Source organism: Crocuta crocuta, unplaced genomic scaffold, assembly GCF_008692635.1.
Source record: "Crocuta crocuta isolate KB4526 unplaced genomic scaffold, BGI_CrCroc_1.0 scaffold289, whole genome shotgun sequence".
Classification (NCBI taxonomy): Eukaryota; Metazoa; Chordata; class Mammalia; order Carnivora; family Hyaenidae; genus Crocuta; species Crocuta crocuta.
In genome coordinates, this window is record NW_027533264.1 from 1,242,463 (window position 1) to 1,261,117 (window position 18,655).

Here is an 18,655-nt window from a genome sequence, read left to right on the forward strand (position 1 = left end):
CCGCCTTCCCTGGGGGTCACCTGTGCATTTCCACCCAGCCCAGCCCTCCCCTTCTCCCCCAGCCCCTCCCTCTGCCTCCCTGTGCGCAATTCCACTGCTGATGCATGCATGCGCCCCGCCTAGTTCACACTGCAGCCCGTGGCCCCTGTGGGCCCATGGCTTCTGGGGCAGAGGGGTCTCCACTCTGAGTGGGAGCTCCTTCCTTCCTCAGTTCAGGCAGCTTCCTCTGCTGCAGGCCTGCTCTTCTTCCCCTCACATCACTACCCTCAGTTTACAATCACATATTTGTGGGGGTGATGGGTGATGCCTCTCTTCTCCCCCTGCCCCCCACTTCTCAGAATGCAAGCATCAAGGGGACAGGAAGCGTGTCTGTCTGATCTGCTTCTGGAGCCCAGTAGAGTATTTCACAAAGGAGAACGAATAGGGAACCCGCAGGAGATGAAAAGGCCCAAAACCCTCCACAGCAAGTGCCTAGCTGAGGGGAAGGTGGGCACATGTCAGAGGACACATGAAACGCTTCGAAGCAGGGGGGCAAGGCCACCACCAGCCAGGCCTGGTCCTCCTTGCCGCCAGGAAGGCCCTCACCTGAGCAGTTGTAGCCCTGGAGGAAGCTGTCCAGAACGCTGCAGGTGGTGTGCTGGAACACGTCCTGTTGGGTGGCCGTCTCACCAAAGACCCGGTCAAAGACAAATGTCAGGTCTTTGCCCTTCTTCTTGGGGCCATCATGGGTACTGCCCCACTTCAGGCCCAGGAAGCCCCCATCGGGCTCCTCAGGGTCAAACACCAACACCCGCTGGTCCACCACCTGAACGACAGGCCGCCGCTGACTCTCCAGTTCCCGCGGGGTGGGGGGCCGGACCCGCACCACGACCCGCACCTTGCTGTCCTCCACCGCCATCACCATGGCAACACCTGAGTGGGCACACAATGGAGAGGAGGACCAGTCTGACCCGAGGCCTGACAAGGCGCCCCCTCAGCCAGGCTGGCGTTCGAGGGCTTTCTCCCGCTCCCTCCCCAGCAACTGAGCTTCACTTGATACCTAAGAGGATAGGAGTTGCCAGCACCAATCGGTAAATATCTCTTTCTCACTTGAAATGCCACCTATCCAAATGACCTGAGTGCTTTCAGAGACCTATGATGGGGTTACTATGTTCCACAAACCTGGGCCAGTGCTGCACTGTTTCCACTCCATTCCTTTACAGTATGCTTTTTATCCAGTAATGCAAGAAGCACCTCCCGCCCCCATTAGTCTTTCTTTTTCATAAATGTCTTGAAACTTTTTTTAATATTTATTTTTGAGAGACAGAGAGACAGAGTGTGAGCAGGAGAGGGGCAGACAGAGAGGGAAACACAGAATCCGAAGCAGGCTCCAGGCTCTGAGCTGTCAGCACAGAGCCAGACGCAGAGCTCGAACCCACGAACTGTGAGATTATGATGTGAGCTAAAGTTGGATGCTCAACTGACTGAGCCACCCAGGCCCCCTTCATAAATTTCTTAACTATTATCCATGCATTTATTGTTCTACTTGACTTTAAGAAAATGTTATTCATTCCACCCCCACCCCAGAACACCCCCCCCAAACAATACTGGGATTACAAATTGGAATAGTATTAAAATTTTCCATGCAAGAACATGGCTATTGCCTCTCTATTTATTCAGATATTTATGTCCCTCAGTAAGATTTTATAGTTTTCATCTCTTCAGATAGGTTCTGTAATTGTCTTTGTAATATAATTCCCAAGTACTTTAATTGCTCTCATGAATGGAGCACCTTCCCACATCTCCATCTCCAGGTGGTAACTGCTAGTGTGGAAGAAACACATTGTCAATTATACATTTGCCTTCTACCCACTACCCTTAAACTCCTACTGATCCCAATTGTTTTTATTACAACTTACTGGGTTTTCTGAGTACAGAGTTATATATCAGAAAAAATATTTTTTTTACCTTTTCTTCTCCATGGTTATGCCAAATATTTTATTTCTTATCTATTACATTCCCTAGAACTTACAAAACAATGTTGAATAATAATGATGATAATGGGCATCCTTGTCTTGCTCTTGATCTTTTTTCAAAATGTTTTTTTTAGCATTTATTCATTTTTGAGAGAGAGAGAGAGAGANTGAGCAAAGTGTAGAGAAAAAGGGAGAGAAAGAGAATCCTAGGAGGGGCAGACAGGGAGACAGAGAGAGGGAGGGAGGGAGAGAAGTGGGGCTCACTGAAGCAGGGTTTGTACTCACCCAAAGCAGGGCTTGAGCTCATGAACCATGAGATCATGACCTGAGTCAAAGTCAGATGCTTAATGGACTGAGCCATCCAGGCACACCAGAAGTTTTCCATTTTTTAAATTAATTAATTAATTAATTTTTGAGAGAGAGACATACACAGAGAGAGAGAGAGAGAGAGAGAGAGAGAATGAGTGGGAAAAAGGCAAAGAGAGAGGGAGAAAGAGAATCTTAAACAGGCTCCATGTCAGGCATGGAACCCAACACAGGGCTCAATCTCACCACCATGAGATCATGACCTGAGCTGAAATTAAGAGCTGGACACTGAACCAACAGAGTCACCCAGGTGCCCCTGAAGCTTTCCATTTTTAAATGGCTAAATGTGTCAACCTTCTTTTTTATGGTTTTATATTTAAGAATACGTTCCTTCCCCAAGGTAATTTTCTTATATTTCCGTCTCATACTTTTTTATTCTTCCATTTAGGTCTTTATCCAGATAATTAATTTTTTGGTGAATGAGATTTCTAAATATCTTTTCTTTCTTTCAATGTTTATCTATTTTGAGAGAGAAAGAGCATGCATGTGCATGAGCAGGTGAGGGGCAGAGAGAGAGAATCCCAAGCAGGCCCCACATTGTCAGTGAAGAGCCCAACATGGGGCTTGATCTTACAAATCGTGGGATCATGACCTGAGCTGAAATCGAGAATCAGACACTTAACTGACTGAACCATCCAGGAGCCCCTCTAAATATCTTTTCTTTCCAAATGGTAAGCAATTGTATCAAGACCATTTATTCAATAGTGCATTCTTTCTCTACCAATTTGAAATGCCACATTTAACAGCACTATATTCTCATAGAAACAGGAGTTTATTTCTGGGCTCTTCATTCTCCTCTACTGATATGCTCCTTTTGCAGTAACTTGTTGTAATTGTGGTGGTTCTATTATACGTGCCTTTTACTCCTTTTCTCAGCTCTTCTTGGGCATCTTGTCTCGCAGATGATTTTGGAATCAGCTTACCGAGTTCTATGAAAAACGCTGCTAAGATTTTATTTGGGATTACTTTGAATTTATAAATTAGGGGGCGCCTGAGTGGCTCAGTCGGGTAAGTGTCCAATTTCAGCTCAGGTCATGATCTCACAGTTCATGGGTTCGAGCCCCGCATCAGGTTCTGTGCTGACAGCTGACCCCCTCACTTGCTCTGTCTTTCTCTCAAAAATAAATAAACATTAAAAAAAATTTTATAAGTTAACATGAAGATAACTAACATTTTTATAGTGTCAAGTCTTCCCATCTAGGAACATAGTTCTCTCTTTTCATTGTTCACAACTTTATAATCCTCAGTAAAATTTCATAGTTTGCCTCACATGAGTTTTGTTTATGTCTTGATAGGTTTATTGCTGGTTATTGTATAGTCTTTATTAGGCCCTTTTTATTTATTTATTTTTATTTTTTAATTTTGTTAATGTTTATTTATTGAAAGAGAGACAGAACATGAGCAGGGGAGAGGGGCAGAGGGAGAGAGAGGGAGACAGAATCTGAAACAGGCTCTAGACTCTGTGGTGACAGCAGAGAGCCCAAGGAGGGACTCGAACTCACCAACCATGAGATCATGACCTGAGCTGAAGTTGGAGGCTTAATCGCCTGAGCCATCCAGGCGCCCCTGGACCCTTTTTAAAATTGCATTTTCAGGGAAGTCTGGCTGGCTCCAGTGGTGGAGCATCTGACTCTTGATCTTGGGGTTGTAGAGATTAGGTAAAAATAAAATCTTTGGGGCACCTGGCTGGCTTAGTCAGTAGAGCATGACTCTTGATCTCAGGCTTGTGGAGTTTGAGCTCCACACGCTGGGTGTGGAGCCTACTTAAAATATAAATAAATAATTAATAAAATCTTTAAAAATAAATATATCAAAATATAAAATAAATAAAATTGCATTCTCTAATTCTTTTTTTTCCCCCAGATATAGGAAAGCAACTGCTTTTGGATGCAGATCTCGTATCTGGCCACATTACTGATTTCTCTATAAACTGTCATTGATTCTCTTAGGTTTTTCCAATAAAATGATAATATTGTTTGCAAATAATGAAAGTTACTTTCTATTTTTAGCTCTGCTATATTTAGTTCCCTACCCTCCACTACCCATTAGGAATGGACATTGCAGGGGTGCCTGGGTGGCTCAGTCAGTTAAGCGTCTGACTTCGAATCAGGTCATGATCTCGCAGTTAGTGGGTTCGAGCCCCACACCGGGCTCTATGCTGACACCTAGCTCAGAGCCTGGAGCCTCTCTTCAGATTCTGTGTCTCCTCTCTCTGACCCTCCCCTGCTTGCACTGTCTCTCTCTCTCTGTCTCAAAAATGAATAAAACATTAAATATAAAAGGGAATGGACATTACATTTTATCAAATGCTTTTCTGGCACAGCCTGAGATGATAACAGTGTTTCTTTCTTTTTTTTTGGTAAGCTCTATACCCAACATGGGGCTCGAACTCGCAACCCCCAGATGAAGAGTCACATGCTCCACTGACTGAGCCAGCCAGACGCCCCATCCTTTAATCTGTTAATACAGGGGATGACATAGATTTCCTCATGTTGACCTGGTAATAATTCCAATCACTTATTTGTCTATTCCTTCTTGATTTCCCCTCAATCTTTCTCTCTCTCTCTCTCTCTGCTTTTTTCATTCTCCTTCAAGCCAGTCTACCAAGGGTAGAGATGGAATTTCTGGAATGCAGGAGTCATGGATATCCTGGAAAAGTTCAGCCTACTTCTAGAGATTATTAACAGGGCTTAGGAACAGGGGCTGTTTCTGGGGGGCGTGAATAGTTGAATGCTTTCCCAGGAAAGACCAGGTCCTAGTAACAGGAAAGAAGAGTGAGATTTCTCCCTAATACTCCAGTAAATTACTCAGTTTTTCCTTTGGGAATGAGGCAGACTTGAGGTGATTTGAAACTCTTGGCCCCTACCCCCATACCTCGTAATTTCTTCCCAGCACAAAACAAGGGAAAGATGTCAGCCAATAATAATCTTGTTACATTGTATAGTTCTTTTCCTGTCCCAGCAATCAGACTGTCATAATAAACATAAGAGCTAAGTGCTCACTCTGCAGGGGCTGTTTTATAAAAACACCTTATGGATACCATTTCCTTTCATCTCCATTGCAATCCCACAAGATAGATACTATTATTATACTCATTTTTCAGTGAGAAAACTGAGACAGAGAGGGTTAAGCAACTTGCCCAAGATCCCAAGGCTAGTAAGTGATGGAGCTTGGTTCCAGCCCTGGCAGTCTGACTACACTGCCTTATAATGATATTATATATTATGCTCTCATGATCACGTTGTTGTAATTGTCCCATATGTTTGTATAATAATTATAATCCCTTTTATGTAACCAGCATTATGTATTCTGCAAACACTTTCAGATATATGGACTGGACCTAATTTTTAACGCTCGGAGAGAGTTCCTGTCTCCCATCCTTGCATTCCTGCCCCCAGGGAGCCCTACTCTTATACCCTGCGGAAGTGAAGGCAGAGGGTGCCTGGCCCTACCATCTCGGTCTACACTGGCTGCCTTAATGGCAGTCCCAGCCCCCCACCGGGAGGGTTTTTGCTGAGGAGGAGCCACAAAGCAGCCTAACATTCTAAGCAGGAAATTAAAAAGGGCACTGGCAACGGAGTGCACATAACCTTTACAGTTCTCTCCTCTCCGCCTCCTGAGGGCCAGTGAGGCAGACGGTTTGCCTAATGAGATGTTTTCTTTCTTCTCGAGACTGTGCTGGGAGCACTGGCTACGGGGCAGGCAGGGTGACACTGGCATGGCTGCAGCTAGGACGCCTGGGTCCTGGTCTCCGCTCTGCATCTGACTGGCGGGAAGGTCTTCCCAGCCATACCACGTCAATGTCGCATCAGCCTCCCCCTTTGAGAGCCGGAGAGAGAACAGCTACCGATCTGCTCCCACCCCAGGGGGATGGGGAGATTAATGAGAGAACGTTTGTCAAGTTTGCTTTGATCCTCGGTTGGAAAGAGCATTTCAGCCCAAAGTACAAGGGAGATGATTCTTTAATAAGATCTTCAGGGTTCTGAGCCAGCCACAGTCACGTCCTGTTTCTAACCCAGGGCAGCTCATTAAAAACCCAGAGGCTAGTTCGCTGCCGAGCTGGGGGTGGGAAGCCAAGATTCAGTTGTTTTCAGGGTAGGTTCCTCTGCCCACCCTCGTAGGGACAGGCGGAACAAGACCAAGCTCCTTAGAAGCCCCTGGAGAATTTCTGAGGACTTGAGGGGATCTGCATGCAGACATGGGGAGCTGGGAAGGCAGAGAAGGTTCTATTTTCTTGGGGTTGCTGTAATTCTCCTCATCACTCCCTTACATCTCTCACATATGTCTGTCTGTCTGTCTTTCTTTCCTTCTTTCTTTGTATCTCGGTCTTTCTTCCTTCCTTCCTTTCTCTTTTACTTGTTTATTTTGAGAGAGTGAGAGAGCACACATGCATAAATGGGAGAGGGGTGGAGAGAGAGAGAATCCCAAGCAGGAGCCTGATGTGCGGCTCGATCTCACAAACCAGAGATCGTTACCTGAGCTGAGATCAAGAGTTAGACACTTAACCAATTGAGCCACCCAGGGGCCCAATCACACGTTTCTTGTCCTCAAGCTTCAAGAGAGCAGGGCCCCGTTCTGATGTGGTCTGTGCACCAGGTCCGGCATGCAGTGGATGCTGTATGGTATTTGTTGTATGAATGAAAAAGAGCCAGAGAAGTGTAAGCTCTGAATCCAAAAGTTTAAAAATAATTACTATTATAGCTAACATTTATTGAGCACATAACTATGTATCAGTTACTGTGCTAAGCCCTTTTCAAACGGTGTCATTAACATTCATAACAATCTCATTGGGTGGCTGTTGATACAATTGTTATAATCCTACTCTACAAGGGAAACTGAACAAGGGAGCTGAAACTTGAAACTACAAGGGAAGGAACTAATCACACAAATGGTAAGTGGCAAGGCCAGAACTTGACCTTGTTCTGAGTGTCACCAGAGGCATTACTAGGCTATTCTGTCCTGTAGCTGAGCTTTTGCAATTCTTATCTCCCCTTACTTTAGTACCCACAGGGCAACATCTGAAGACCACTGGTGCTTTCTGTGGGTGGTTGATCAGAGGAAGGAGCTGTTTTATTTTGCTTTTTAAATAGATAATCCTAAAGCTGTAACTGACGGACTTTGTTTATTTCTTTCTAATTGTGATTCTTTCTCTTGTCTTGTAGTTTGGCTTACAACCTCCTCTACACTCTTAAGTGGAGGCAACAATAGCCAACAATCTTATCTTTTTCCTAATTGTATAGGAGATGCTCCTATTATTTCACTTTTTGCTGGTTTGAGGAAATTTACCTCTACCTTACCAAATTTTTTAAAAATCAAGGATGGGTGTTGAATTTTATTGAATTCTATTTCTGTGCCTATTGGGATATGTTTTCTCTTTTAATCTGTAAATGTGTAAATTGTATTAGATTTCCTGATGTTAAACCATTTTCACATTCCTGGGATAAACCCCATTTGGTCATGATGTATTTTTTTTAATATACATTTCTGGCTTCTGATTGCTAATATTTTATTTGAGATTTTAACAACTACATTTATAAAAGAGATTGGCTGGTAATTTTCTTTGTCTCATTTTTGGTATCACAAAAGAGACTGGAAATGTTTTCTCTTTTTTTAAGGGAGAGTTTGTAGAAGATTAGAATTTTTCTTCCAATTGCTCATAAATTTATGGAGTTTGGTGTTTGGTTTTTTTTTAATGGGTAGATTTTAAACTAATCCAATTCCTCAATGGTCCTAAGTGTGTTAAAAACCATAACTTCTTGAAAAATAAAAATAAAACATTAAGAACTGTTTTAAGTGGCACCTGGATGGCTCAGTCAGTTAAGCATCTGACTTGGGCTCAGATCATCCCCCTCACCGTTCATGAGTTCGAGCCCCCAGTCTGGCTCTGTGCTGACAGCTTGGAGCCTGGAGCCTGGAGCCTGCTTCAGATTCTGGGTCTCCCTCTCTCTCTGCCCTTCCCCTACTTGCTCTCTGTCTCTCTCTCTCTCTCTCTCAATCAAAATAAAAATAAAACATTATAAAAAATTTTTCCATAATTTCTTGAGTCAGTTTTGCTAAGTTGGTTTTTTTCCTAGAAAATTGTCCAAAAGCGTTGTTAAAAGGGTGTTCCATTGAAGTCTCTCTCTAATTTCTCAGTAACTGAAGTTTTGCTCCTATTTTCATTCCTAAGATCGTTTCTCTTTTTTAAGTTTTATTTAAGTAATCTCTACACCCAACGTGAGGCTTGAACTCACCACCCTGAGATCAAGGGTCGTATACACTTCTGACTGAGCAAGCCAGTTGCCCTCCCCCACAACATTTTTCTATTTTTCTATGTTTCTCTTCCTTATATCTTAATCAATATTGCCAAAAGTTTGGCTTTTTTACTAGTCTTTCCCAAGATACAGCTTTTGGTTAAGTTAATCTCTATTACATAGTAAAATGCTATTTCATTAATTTCTGCTAACTCCTTTAAAAAATTTTTTTCTACACGTGTATTGTTGTCCTGTTCTATCTTAAAGGGTCAAAAGTGCCAAAGCTAAGAGAGGCATCCTAGGAGCAGTGGCAGAAGGCATGGTTTTCTGTCATACACATAGTCTTTCATTCCTTGATTTAGTCAATCAAATATTTACTGAGCGCCCCAGTAACTAATTTAGGCCGCTGGCACAGCTCTGCAAGCAGTTCTTCCGTATATAGGTGCGGAGAGGGTCTTAGCTACTTCACACGGATGTGCAAGGGTCCCAGGTCTCCAAGTTTGGGGAGCAGGGCGACCTTTCACAGAGCCGAGGTACAGGGGGCCGGGCCCCAGGGCGGCTGTGCCGACCCAGTCGGATCCTGTACAAATGAGCAGAGGGATCCCGATCTCCATGAAGTTGTGGAAGGAAGCGCTCTGCTCCCCGCACCGCGCCCCGTCCCGTTCAGAGGGAGCCATCCGGAGCCGACTCGGTCCCCACGCTGCACCTTTGGGTCTGGCACAAAAGCCGCTTCCGCCCTGAGCGGCCGGGTCCGCCTGAGCGCCAGAGCCCGCGGGGCCGACCCCGTCGTGGGCCACAGCTTACCCTTCCTCGGTCCCCCGCCGCTGGTGTCGCCGCTCACAGTCGGGTCCGCTGCAGCCGGAAGCCCCCGACCACCGGAGAGCTCGCCCCACGTTCTCCCCACCCGCGCCGCCCGCGCCGCGCGTTCAAATCAGCCGGGTCGGCTCGTCGGCGCTTCCCATTGGTCACCGTCCCGGTCGTTGATTGGCTGTTTCCTAAGTAACAAAGTACAGCTCCGAGGTGGCGGGCGCGGTCAACTGTGCGCTTGCGCACTTCCCACTACTGCTTGCTGGTTTTGAGACCGTGCCTCCGAGGCCGGCCGCACCAGACCTGCAGGAACCTGGATGGGTCTGGGGCACCGGGAAACCGCGGCCTTCTCTGCCGTCCCTGGGGCTGGGTTCTTCACCAACCGCAACAACCAGATCTCAAGCACGTTTTCAAGCCTTTTTCTGTGGGCTAAGACGGCATCTACTGATCCAGGAGGGGCTTTGTAGCCACTGTCTAGGGTCTCTTCCCATTCCGCGACCATCCCAGGAATGAATTTCGAGAACAGCGTTCAGGTGGGAAAACCGGCCGAGACAGAGAATGGCAATTCCACCCTTTTGACTTTGACGGCGTCAGGAATATCATGGACTGGTTGTTGAATACGAGGCTCGGCCCCTTCGGGCACCGCTGGGCAGCACTGCCTCCATCCTTCATAACTGCCGGCTGCTTGGCTTCTGGTGGGCCAACCTCATGCCGAGCCTCAATACTGGAGGTTGTGGAGGTCAGAGAGAGGCGCCTGCACTGAAATCAGGAAGCCCGATTCCAGTCACTAGTGGCTGAATCACCAATTAGTACTGAGACTTCCGAAGTCACTGCTGCTCTCCGAGTGTCAGTTTCTTCACCTATAAAATGGGGTAAATAGGGGCGCCTGGGTGGCTCAGTAGGTTAAGCATCCGACTTCTGCTCAGGTCGTGATCTCACGGTTCGTGGGTTCAAGCCCCACGTAGGGCTCTGTGCTGACGGCTAGCTCAGACCCTGGAGCCTGCTTTGGATTCTGGGTCTCCCTCTCTCTCTGACCGTCCCCTGCTCACTCTCTCTCTCTCAGAAATAAATAAAGTTTAAAAAAAATAAAATGGGGTAAATATCCTGTCCTTCCTGCTCACCCAACACAGCCTGGATGTGAAAGCCCTCCAAACCCCTAGCATTTGTAAGGGGCTAGCTTTGTATGAATCTGATCAGGATGAAACGTGATGGCTGCCAGGAGCCAGTTGCCTACCAGTTTCATTAACCTGATCTGTCCCCACACAGGGACAATGAGCAGGTCTGAGGCATCCAAGAAAGCAGGAGGCAAAATTCCCTCAGTGGACCTGACATTAAGATGGTAGAGTCACTATTTAATATCTGGTTGATTTGACCCAAACTCTTCATTCACCTACCTGGACCTCCAATTGTCCACACTGCAATGGGATAGCGTTGTTGGTTTGGTAAGAATAACAGGAGAAAACTATGCAAAGTGCAGTCACTGCAAAGTTACAAGAAAACCAGGGTGTTCTTGCCAGCTGCACTATCCAGGAGAAATACAACTCCAAAACATGGCAGCCAGCTTAGGGGTCTCCTCCCCTGTCACTGAGACATACATTGTAACAGTGGCTTGGGGGTGTAGCTGAGGGTTTGAGGTTCCCAGGAGCCACCAGGGAAACAGATCCCTCTGTGTCCTTCCTTGTCAGCCCGGTCTTGCCTTGGTCCGGTTCTGGTTTGGACAACTAACTGGAGACGGTGAGGTAAGACAGGGAGCAGAGCTGTCCTGGCTGTGGGCAATGGAAGGGGACACCTAGCTTGTTACTTACAAGGATCAGAAATAATGTAAGTGCACCATATTGCTGACATTCAATGAGATGATAATAGGTATTCTTGTGTTCATTCATCCATTAAGTATTTATTGGTGGGCCCGGAAGGTGACGTCCTGAGGGATAAACACCATCTCCTACCTTCATGGAGGTTGCAGCCCATGAGAGAAGATAAACAATTAAGCTAGTACTGAAAATGATGTGATATATGGGCTATAATGAGAACTAAAAAGGCGGTCGGGGGAAGGGGCATGCAAATTGGAGCCAAAGGAGCTGTTCTTTGGATCTCAGAATCCAAAGGAAAGGAATTTTGCAGGTAAGAGAGTCATCGGAGCCCATGATGCTGAGAAGCTTTGGTGGGGCCTGGCCAGGACCACCTTCGTGGACACAAATGGACCCTATACTACCGATGCTGATAAAGGGAGATTAGCCTAGCACTGGCCTAACCAGTATTTGAGGCCTAAAACTCAGATGTGAGGCTTAGGTGAGGAATTTTGCATTGTGTGGTGGCAGATGTTTCTGGGCTGATTTAGCCAATATGTTGTGAGAGGCAACAGGATCTCAGCTCTTGTAAGATGTGTGTGTGTGGGTATCTCACAATCTTCAACTGGCAAGATCACCAAGGCTAGGTGCTCAAAGGAGGCTGAGGGGAGGTGCATCCTTCCCGAACTATCACTAACCTCCCTGCACCTACGTGCAGCATTAGCTGCTCCAGATATAGGTCAATCTTCAAAGGTCCAAGACCTCACTCTTGCCATCCTTAAACCCCAGCCAGAGGGGCGCCCGGGGGGCTCAGTGAAGCACCCAACTTCAGCTCAGGCCTGATCCCACAGTCCGTGAGCTCGAGCCCCGCGTCGGGCCCTGTGCTGACAGCTCGGAGCCTGGAGCCTGCTTCAGGTTCTGGGTCTCCCTCTCTCTCTACCCCTGCGTGTCTCTCAAAACTGAATAAATGTTAAAAAAAAAAAAAATCTGAGGGGAAAAAACACCAGCCAGACCTCAAGGTCTGGCCTCGCACAGAGGTCAAGCACAATGAAGACTGAAAAAGTGTCCACTCGGTTTATCAGCAAGGAGGTCATAGGTGGCCTTGGTAGGAGCCGTTCCAGAGGAGTGGCAGCAGCCAGATCACAGTGGGAGGTGAGAAAGTCGTAATTACTCTTTTAAGTCATCTGGCCGTCAAAGGGAGCAGAGAAAGGAGGTAGAGGCTGAAGGGAGATGCAGGGTCAAGGGAGGATTTTTAAGGGTAGGAGAGCTTTAAAGGATGATGGGAAGGAGCTGATACAGAGTGCCGCTGAAGAATAAAGGGAGGCGATCATCAATCACGTAAAGTCCCCAAACAAGGTGGGAAATACAGTGATCGACCACTCCAGTTAGGCCAGCTGGACGGAGGGGTTTAACAGGATACATAACTTCCAGTTTGAAAACCAGGACAGTCTTGGACAAACAAGGGCAGATTTGGTCACCCTGGTGGGAGGGCCTTGGATACAGAGCCCAGTGGCAGGCTAGGCCCTGAAGAGGGGGGACAGCTCTTCCGTGGAGGCAAAAAGAGGAGAGGAGGGGCTCAGATGCAGAGAAGTTTGTGGATTTTATGGCAGACATTGGTAGAGTCTCCCTCTTGACTTCTGCCTTCTCTGGGAGGTAGGAGATGTGATCACCCATTGGATAGTTAGTTTCACATTCCATCTCCTGCCTTTACTACCAGGCCTGTCACATCATGAGTCCTTAATAAAATTGGCTGAAGGGGGGGAGGGGTGCCTGGGTGGCTCAGTTGGTTAAGCGTCTGACTTCAGCTCAGGACATGATCTCACAGTTTGTGGGTTTGACGCTCAAGCCCCGCGTCGGGCTGTGCTGACAGGTAGCTCAGAGCCTGGAGCCTGTTTCAGATTCTGTATCTCCCTCTCTCTCTGACCCTCACCTACTCACGCTTTTTTTTTTTCCTCTCTCTCTCTCTCAGAAATAAAACATTTTAAAAAATTAAAAACAAACAAACAAATAAATAATAAAATTGGCTGAAGGAATTTAGTGGATGGATGCCATCTGGGGTAGGTGTCACAGGGTGGGTACTCCATGGAGCAGACTCTGAGGCAGAGATCAGCATACCCGAAGTTTACGGGGATGTGCTCTTGGAATGAACATGCGCCGGAGAGCCTTTCAGAATTGTTCTGAGGGTAAAGGCCCTGCTAGTGGACCAGACCTTCAAACCCTCCTGTTAATCTATCATTGGGAACAGCCTGCCCTAAGAAGTGGGCGGGACCTTGGACAAGGCAGCCTCCATTAGCAGAGGCCATCCCTGAAGGGAGCTGCTAGCCTGGAGCCACCTGGTGCCAGCACTCTCAGCAGCTGGGGAGTAGATCTTTTGGTCCTGAAGGAGACCTGGGCAGTGCGTCACAGCATCCATCATCAAGATGTAAGTTTAGGAGAGTGACAGATGTTTGAAGAGCCGCTATTATGGTAGAGTGGTTATCATGGAGCAGGCACAGCGTTCTGTACTGAGTCAGCCATTGTTATGTGGAAGGTGCTCTCGGTGTGGCCTTAGAGACCCGCAGAGGACTGCTGGGGGGTTCAGGAAGCCTTCATGGAAGAGTAGGCAATGCACCTGGAATGTGAATAATGAGCAGGTGTTCTGCAGGCAGTGGAAGTAGCCCAGGGCCTAGCGGACCCATCCTTGGCTCTAAGCAGACAGGAGAGGTCTGGCTCTTACCTGGCCCTATGCAGTTGTCCTGATCCACGCCAGGGTCCTCACTCAGGGAGCAAAGGGCCCTGTGCCCTGGGGACCTGGGAAGGAACCCTCAAATTTTCCCTTCACCCTCTGGGGAAAGGCAGGATCCCTGCCCCTGTGCAAGCTGGCCGGGCAGCAAGCATTGTGGGAAGGCGTGCCAGGTGACCTGGTTGGAAAGACTGTTCTGGCTGGAAGGCAGTGAGATTCAACCCCCTCTCCTGCTCCTGAGAACGGCCAGGCAAAAGGGCTGTTCCCAGAAAGGGTAAGCCATACGATCTTGGGTGAATTAATTCACTGCGCTGTGCCTCAGTTTTCACATCCAAAAAATGGGTGTGTTCATAGTAACTATCTTGTGGGATCATTGTGAGGTTTAAATGAATGAATGTGTTTGAAATTCTTAGAATAGTACATAAGGCACTCTTATAATTGGGTGTTGATACAGAGATGAGAGTATATGTTCTTCATCCAGTTCCATTATTTCCCAAGCCCTTGAGCAAAGGACAAGAAAACCCTCAGCTCCCTGGGTTCTACCCGTACCACCCCCGTTCCCAAGAAGGCAGCTTCAGCAACAAATCCTAGGGGCAGGGGAGGGGGGGAGCTCAAATTTCCAAGTGGGTGGGCACTTGTAAAATGTTTCCAAACAGTGTGTAAATAAAACTATAAGCCTCCACTTAGTCCAGCTCCGTGAGAGTTACCCCTCCTGACAGTTTGGGAAGCATCCCTCCCTCTTACAGCGCTGTGTCTCCCCTCTCCCTCCCCATGTCTCTGTATACCCCCCTGTGGGTATCTTGAAGCTCTGGATGTTTGAGGTTTTTTAACATGTGTTTTTTTTTTTACCTTTTTTTAATGTTTATTTATTTTTGAAACAGATTGAGAGAGAGTGCTCAAGTTGGGGAGCAGGAGAGAGAGAGGGAGACAGAGGATCCAAAGCGGGCTCTGGGCTGACAGCAGAGATGCGGGGCACAAACTCACGAACCATGAAATAATGATCTGAGCCGAAGTCAGACACTTAACCGACTGAGCCCCCCAGGAGCCCCCCTCTTTCTTATGTGTCTCTGGAGCCCACACCAAGCTAGGGCCTGGCCCATTGAAGATGTTCAGTAATTGAACAAGCAGATCAAGTAGGGACAGGGAACCACAGCCTCGGGGTAGCCCTTCTCTCACCCCAAATTGGAGGCCATAAAACAGAAGGGTGGGTGAGTCCTCACTGGACGGCGGAGGACTCAGGCCACCCATTGTCAACACTTAGCTCCACACTTTTTGTACCCCAAACCCACCCCTTCCCCATATTCACTTTGGGGTTACTGGCGTGGGAGAACAACTCGAGAGTCTTCATTTTCTTCAATGATCATCATCACCATCCCAGGCACTGAAGTACAACCAAATCGGTTTAAATCACGGGGATCAGAAAAAAAAATCAAGGGACTCAGGAGACCTGGGTTGTAATAATAATCATGCATTTGCATTTTGCTTTCTAACTTACAAAACAGGCTCTCACCCACTACCTCACAGCAGCCCTTCAAGTTGTTATTTTTATTGCCCCCATCTTATAGATGACGGAACTGAGGCTCTGAGAAGTCAGGTGTCTTTTCCTGAAACACTGAGCATGGCCAGGACTTGAACCCAGTCCCGTGTCTCTACTTGCCGCACGTCTACTGGGTTCTGCCGTCTCTGGTTCTACCTCTGCCCTGAGCCAATCTGAGCAACTTTGGCTTTCTCTCGGGGTCTCAGTTTTTCTAGCTGTGTAATAGGGGTTACCCATTCCATGGTTTTGATTCTCAGTTTCAGTGGATGCAACAAATAGGGAGTAAATAATGTCCCCGCCAGGGGGTATTAGGATGAAGGAGCCCCTGGAGCCCATGGAAGCATGGGGGTCGCTCCTCCTTGTTCCCTCCAGCCCCCAGCTGCCCCCTCTCAGTGACCCCGCCCCCCCCTTGCAGTTCCAAACACGTGTAGACTCTTCACTTCCACTTTATTATCACCTCATTTGTAGGATTTTAAGGTTTGTTACCTGGAAGGGGGCGAGGAGCTCACACCTCCAGTTCCGCTTTTCAAATATACCTTCATTGCCTGTGAAAATAACCTTATTAACAGCATCTAACCTGTTACAGCTTATGGGAGCACTCAGAAAAATAAATGCAGAAGGAACCAGGGCAGGGGAAGCAGCACAGCTAGCTGGGGTTGTGCAGCCTTTATCCCCCTGGGATTTTCTCTGAGCGCTTGGGGGTCCTGTCTGGGTGGGCAGCACGCAGGTGAGGTCCTGTCCCCCATCCTGAGCAGCCTGGAGCAATCGGCCGCCTTCTCTGGGTCCTTGCCTTCTGCCTCCTCCTCTGGTGTTCAGAGATCCTCCGGGAAATAGTTCCGTGCCTCCGCAGCTCCCCTGTCTCCTGGATGCTTGTCCGGGATTGATTCTCTGGGCAGCTCCCCCTCCGAGCAGTAAATGAAATATCGGTTACCAGGAGTGAGGCGGGAGGCAATTAACCCCTAGACCTCACCGTGGCAGATGTGTTTGTAGCAAGCTGAAGCGGAGGGCTGAGCACACCTGCCTGGCCAGCCTGCAAAGTCATCCAATTAGGACAGTCCCCAGCGGTGGGCTCCTGCTGTCCCCTCTGGTCCCCATGACCCCAGAAAGCAGGGCAGCCCCCGCCCCTAGGGCTAGCAGCTGCCTGGGCACAGGATGGCCCACCTTTCCTTGTGTGGGTGAGCTCCGGGGGCGACTTCATCCTCGCACCCCCTGGCAGGGACATTATTCATTAATTAATCACACATCTTCCTAAAGGGGAGGCCGCCTAGGCAGCTTCTGTCCTTCCTTCCTCCAGAGTGGACCGCCATTCTCCCTGCCCAGCCTCCTTTCTAGCACCCAGACAGCCCTGCCCCCTGGAATGTTCTTGTACCAGAAAGCTCTTGACTGAGGAGGAGGAGAGACACATGCCCTGCTTTCAGGGAGCCCCCAGTCTGAGGAGAGCTATAGCTCCTGCTCTTGGGGATGCTCCAGCTGAAGAGACAGAGTCTGTCCCTCAGGGAACTCCCAGTCCCAGGGCCTGGTCTTAGAAAGCCCCAGTTCAATAGAAGAGGCAGTGCCTACCCTCAGAGCCACTGAGGGGAAAGCCACAATCTCTCGATTGGATACACACCTTACCCTCAACTTGCTCAAAACACTGTCTTTGAGGACCCCCAGTCTGATGGAGGAGACAGAGATCTTGCCTGCAGGAAGCTTCCCATTCTGATCAGTCCTTGCCCACAGGTATCCCAAGTCTGAGGGGCAAAAAAACCCAGACTTTGCCCTTGGGGATCCCCTGTCTAATGGAGGAGACGCTTTCCTAACAGTTTCCCCTGCTGCCGGGATGCCGCCTGAGTGACTGCAGCGTGCCCTAAGTGCCCTGCAAAGGAAGAAAAAGCCTTTGGCTTCAGTCCATCTCAGATATGCCACACACTTGCTGCATGATCATGGTCAAGTCACGAATTTTCTTCAGACTGTGATTTCCCCATCTGCAAAATGGAAATATTAGGCCCATCCCTCAAAATGACGTGAGGATGGTCCGGCCACCAGAAAGAAAAGCAAACGAGCCAGCTGGGCCCTCCTTACCGAAATGATTAACATGCTTTTCTGTTGTAGCAGAGGTCCCAGCCCAGCCCAGTCCCCCTGGTCTCTGGGGATGGGGGGGGGAACCCTCCCCATTCCCAGGTATGTGGCTGGGTACCTCTGGGCCAATGTGACCATTAAAGAACCACAGGAGGCTGTGGGTGGCACTGGGGGCTGGGGGGAAGCGCCTTCTAATCTAATCGCTCTTTGCGAGGAAACTCTCATTCCAGCCAGAACTGCCAGGGGTTTTATTGGGTTTGTGGGGACCCGCGGATTTCAATCTCCAGACCCCACAGGGAAGAAACAAGCATTAAGCTAATTTTATTAAATGGCCACAGCTGGCAGTAAGGGGAAGTAGGGGAGAGAAGGGAGGATAAAGAAAGTCATTCAAGGCTGCCAGCCACGACAAGGGGCCATACATGGGGCCTGACTGGGATGGAGGCCACCCCTCCTTCCTGTCTCTCCAGCTGAGCCAGCTGGGGGAGGGGAGGCCAGATGGGACTTTTCCCCGGTATAGAGCCTCAGGATTCTCCAAGAGGCTCGCCCCATGGCTGCTGCCCAGTGCAGATGCTTGTATGTACATGATGCCCCTGCAGGGCAGGGGTGGGAGTGGACAGGCAGGCCACAGCAAGGACGGAGCTGCCCCAGAGCTGTTCTTCCTCCGTTCGGCCTTGGCGATGCCAGATCTTCATGAAATACGGCGTATTGGCTGAGAGTGTGGTCCTCGGTTCCAATACTGGCATTTGCCTTTTCCTAGCTCTGTGACCCTGGCAAGTTATCGAACCTCTCTGAACCTCAGTTTCCTCATCTGAAATGGATCAAATAGCAGCACCCAGGCTAACTGGCACGTGAGTGTTTCCTGACAGCCTACCCCCTCCCCACACATATATATGATATTGTAGTTATCATATGCGGTGTCTGACACAGAGTAGGTGCTCTCTAAATATTAGCTATTGTTATTCAGGAATGCCCTCACTACGACTGTCATGGTCCCTTACTTTACAGGAAGTAAGGGAGGCAGACAGAGCCAGGAGACTCAGTGTGCTGTCTCCAAGGAGCAGCGCTTCTTGGATTCAAGTGCAATCACAGAACTTAGCGACCATGTCACATTCAGCAGGATCTTTAACCTCCCTGGAAGAAGAGCAAAATCTACTCACCCAACCTCTCAGGGCTCTCGGGAGGCTCCTTAC

General features: G+C 48.3%; 1 protein-coding gene across 1 annotated transcript in view; it reads right to left on the reverse strand.

Annotated features, from left to right (window-relative positions):
* Positions 1-9,436, reverse strand: part of KIF18B (kinesin family member 18B) — a 19,336-nt gene extending 9,900 nt beyond the window's left edge. Inside the window, exons 1-2 of the mRNA XM_077747765.1 lie at positions 9,359-9,436; positions 586-912 (exon numbers count right to left, since the gene is read on the reverse strand). Of these exons, the coding sequence (XP_077603891.1) occupies positions 586-904 (319 nt within the window). The 5' untranslated portion in view covers positions 905-912; positions 9,359-9,436. The remainder of the gene's footprint in view (positions 1-585; positions 913-9,358) is intronic.
* Between the last annotated feature and the right edge of the window lie 9,219 nt (positions 9,437-18,655).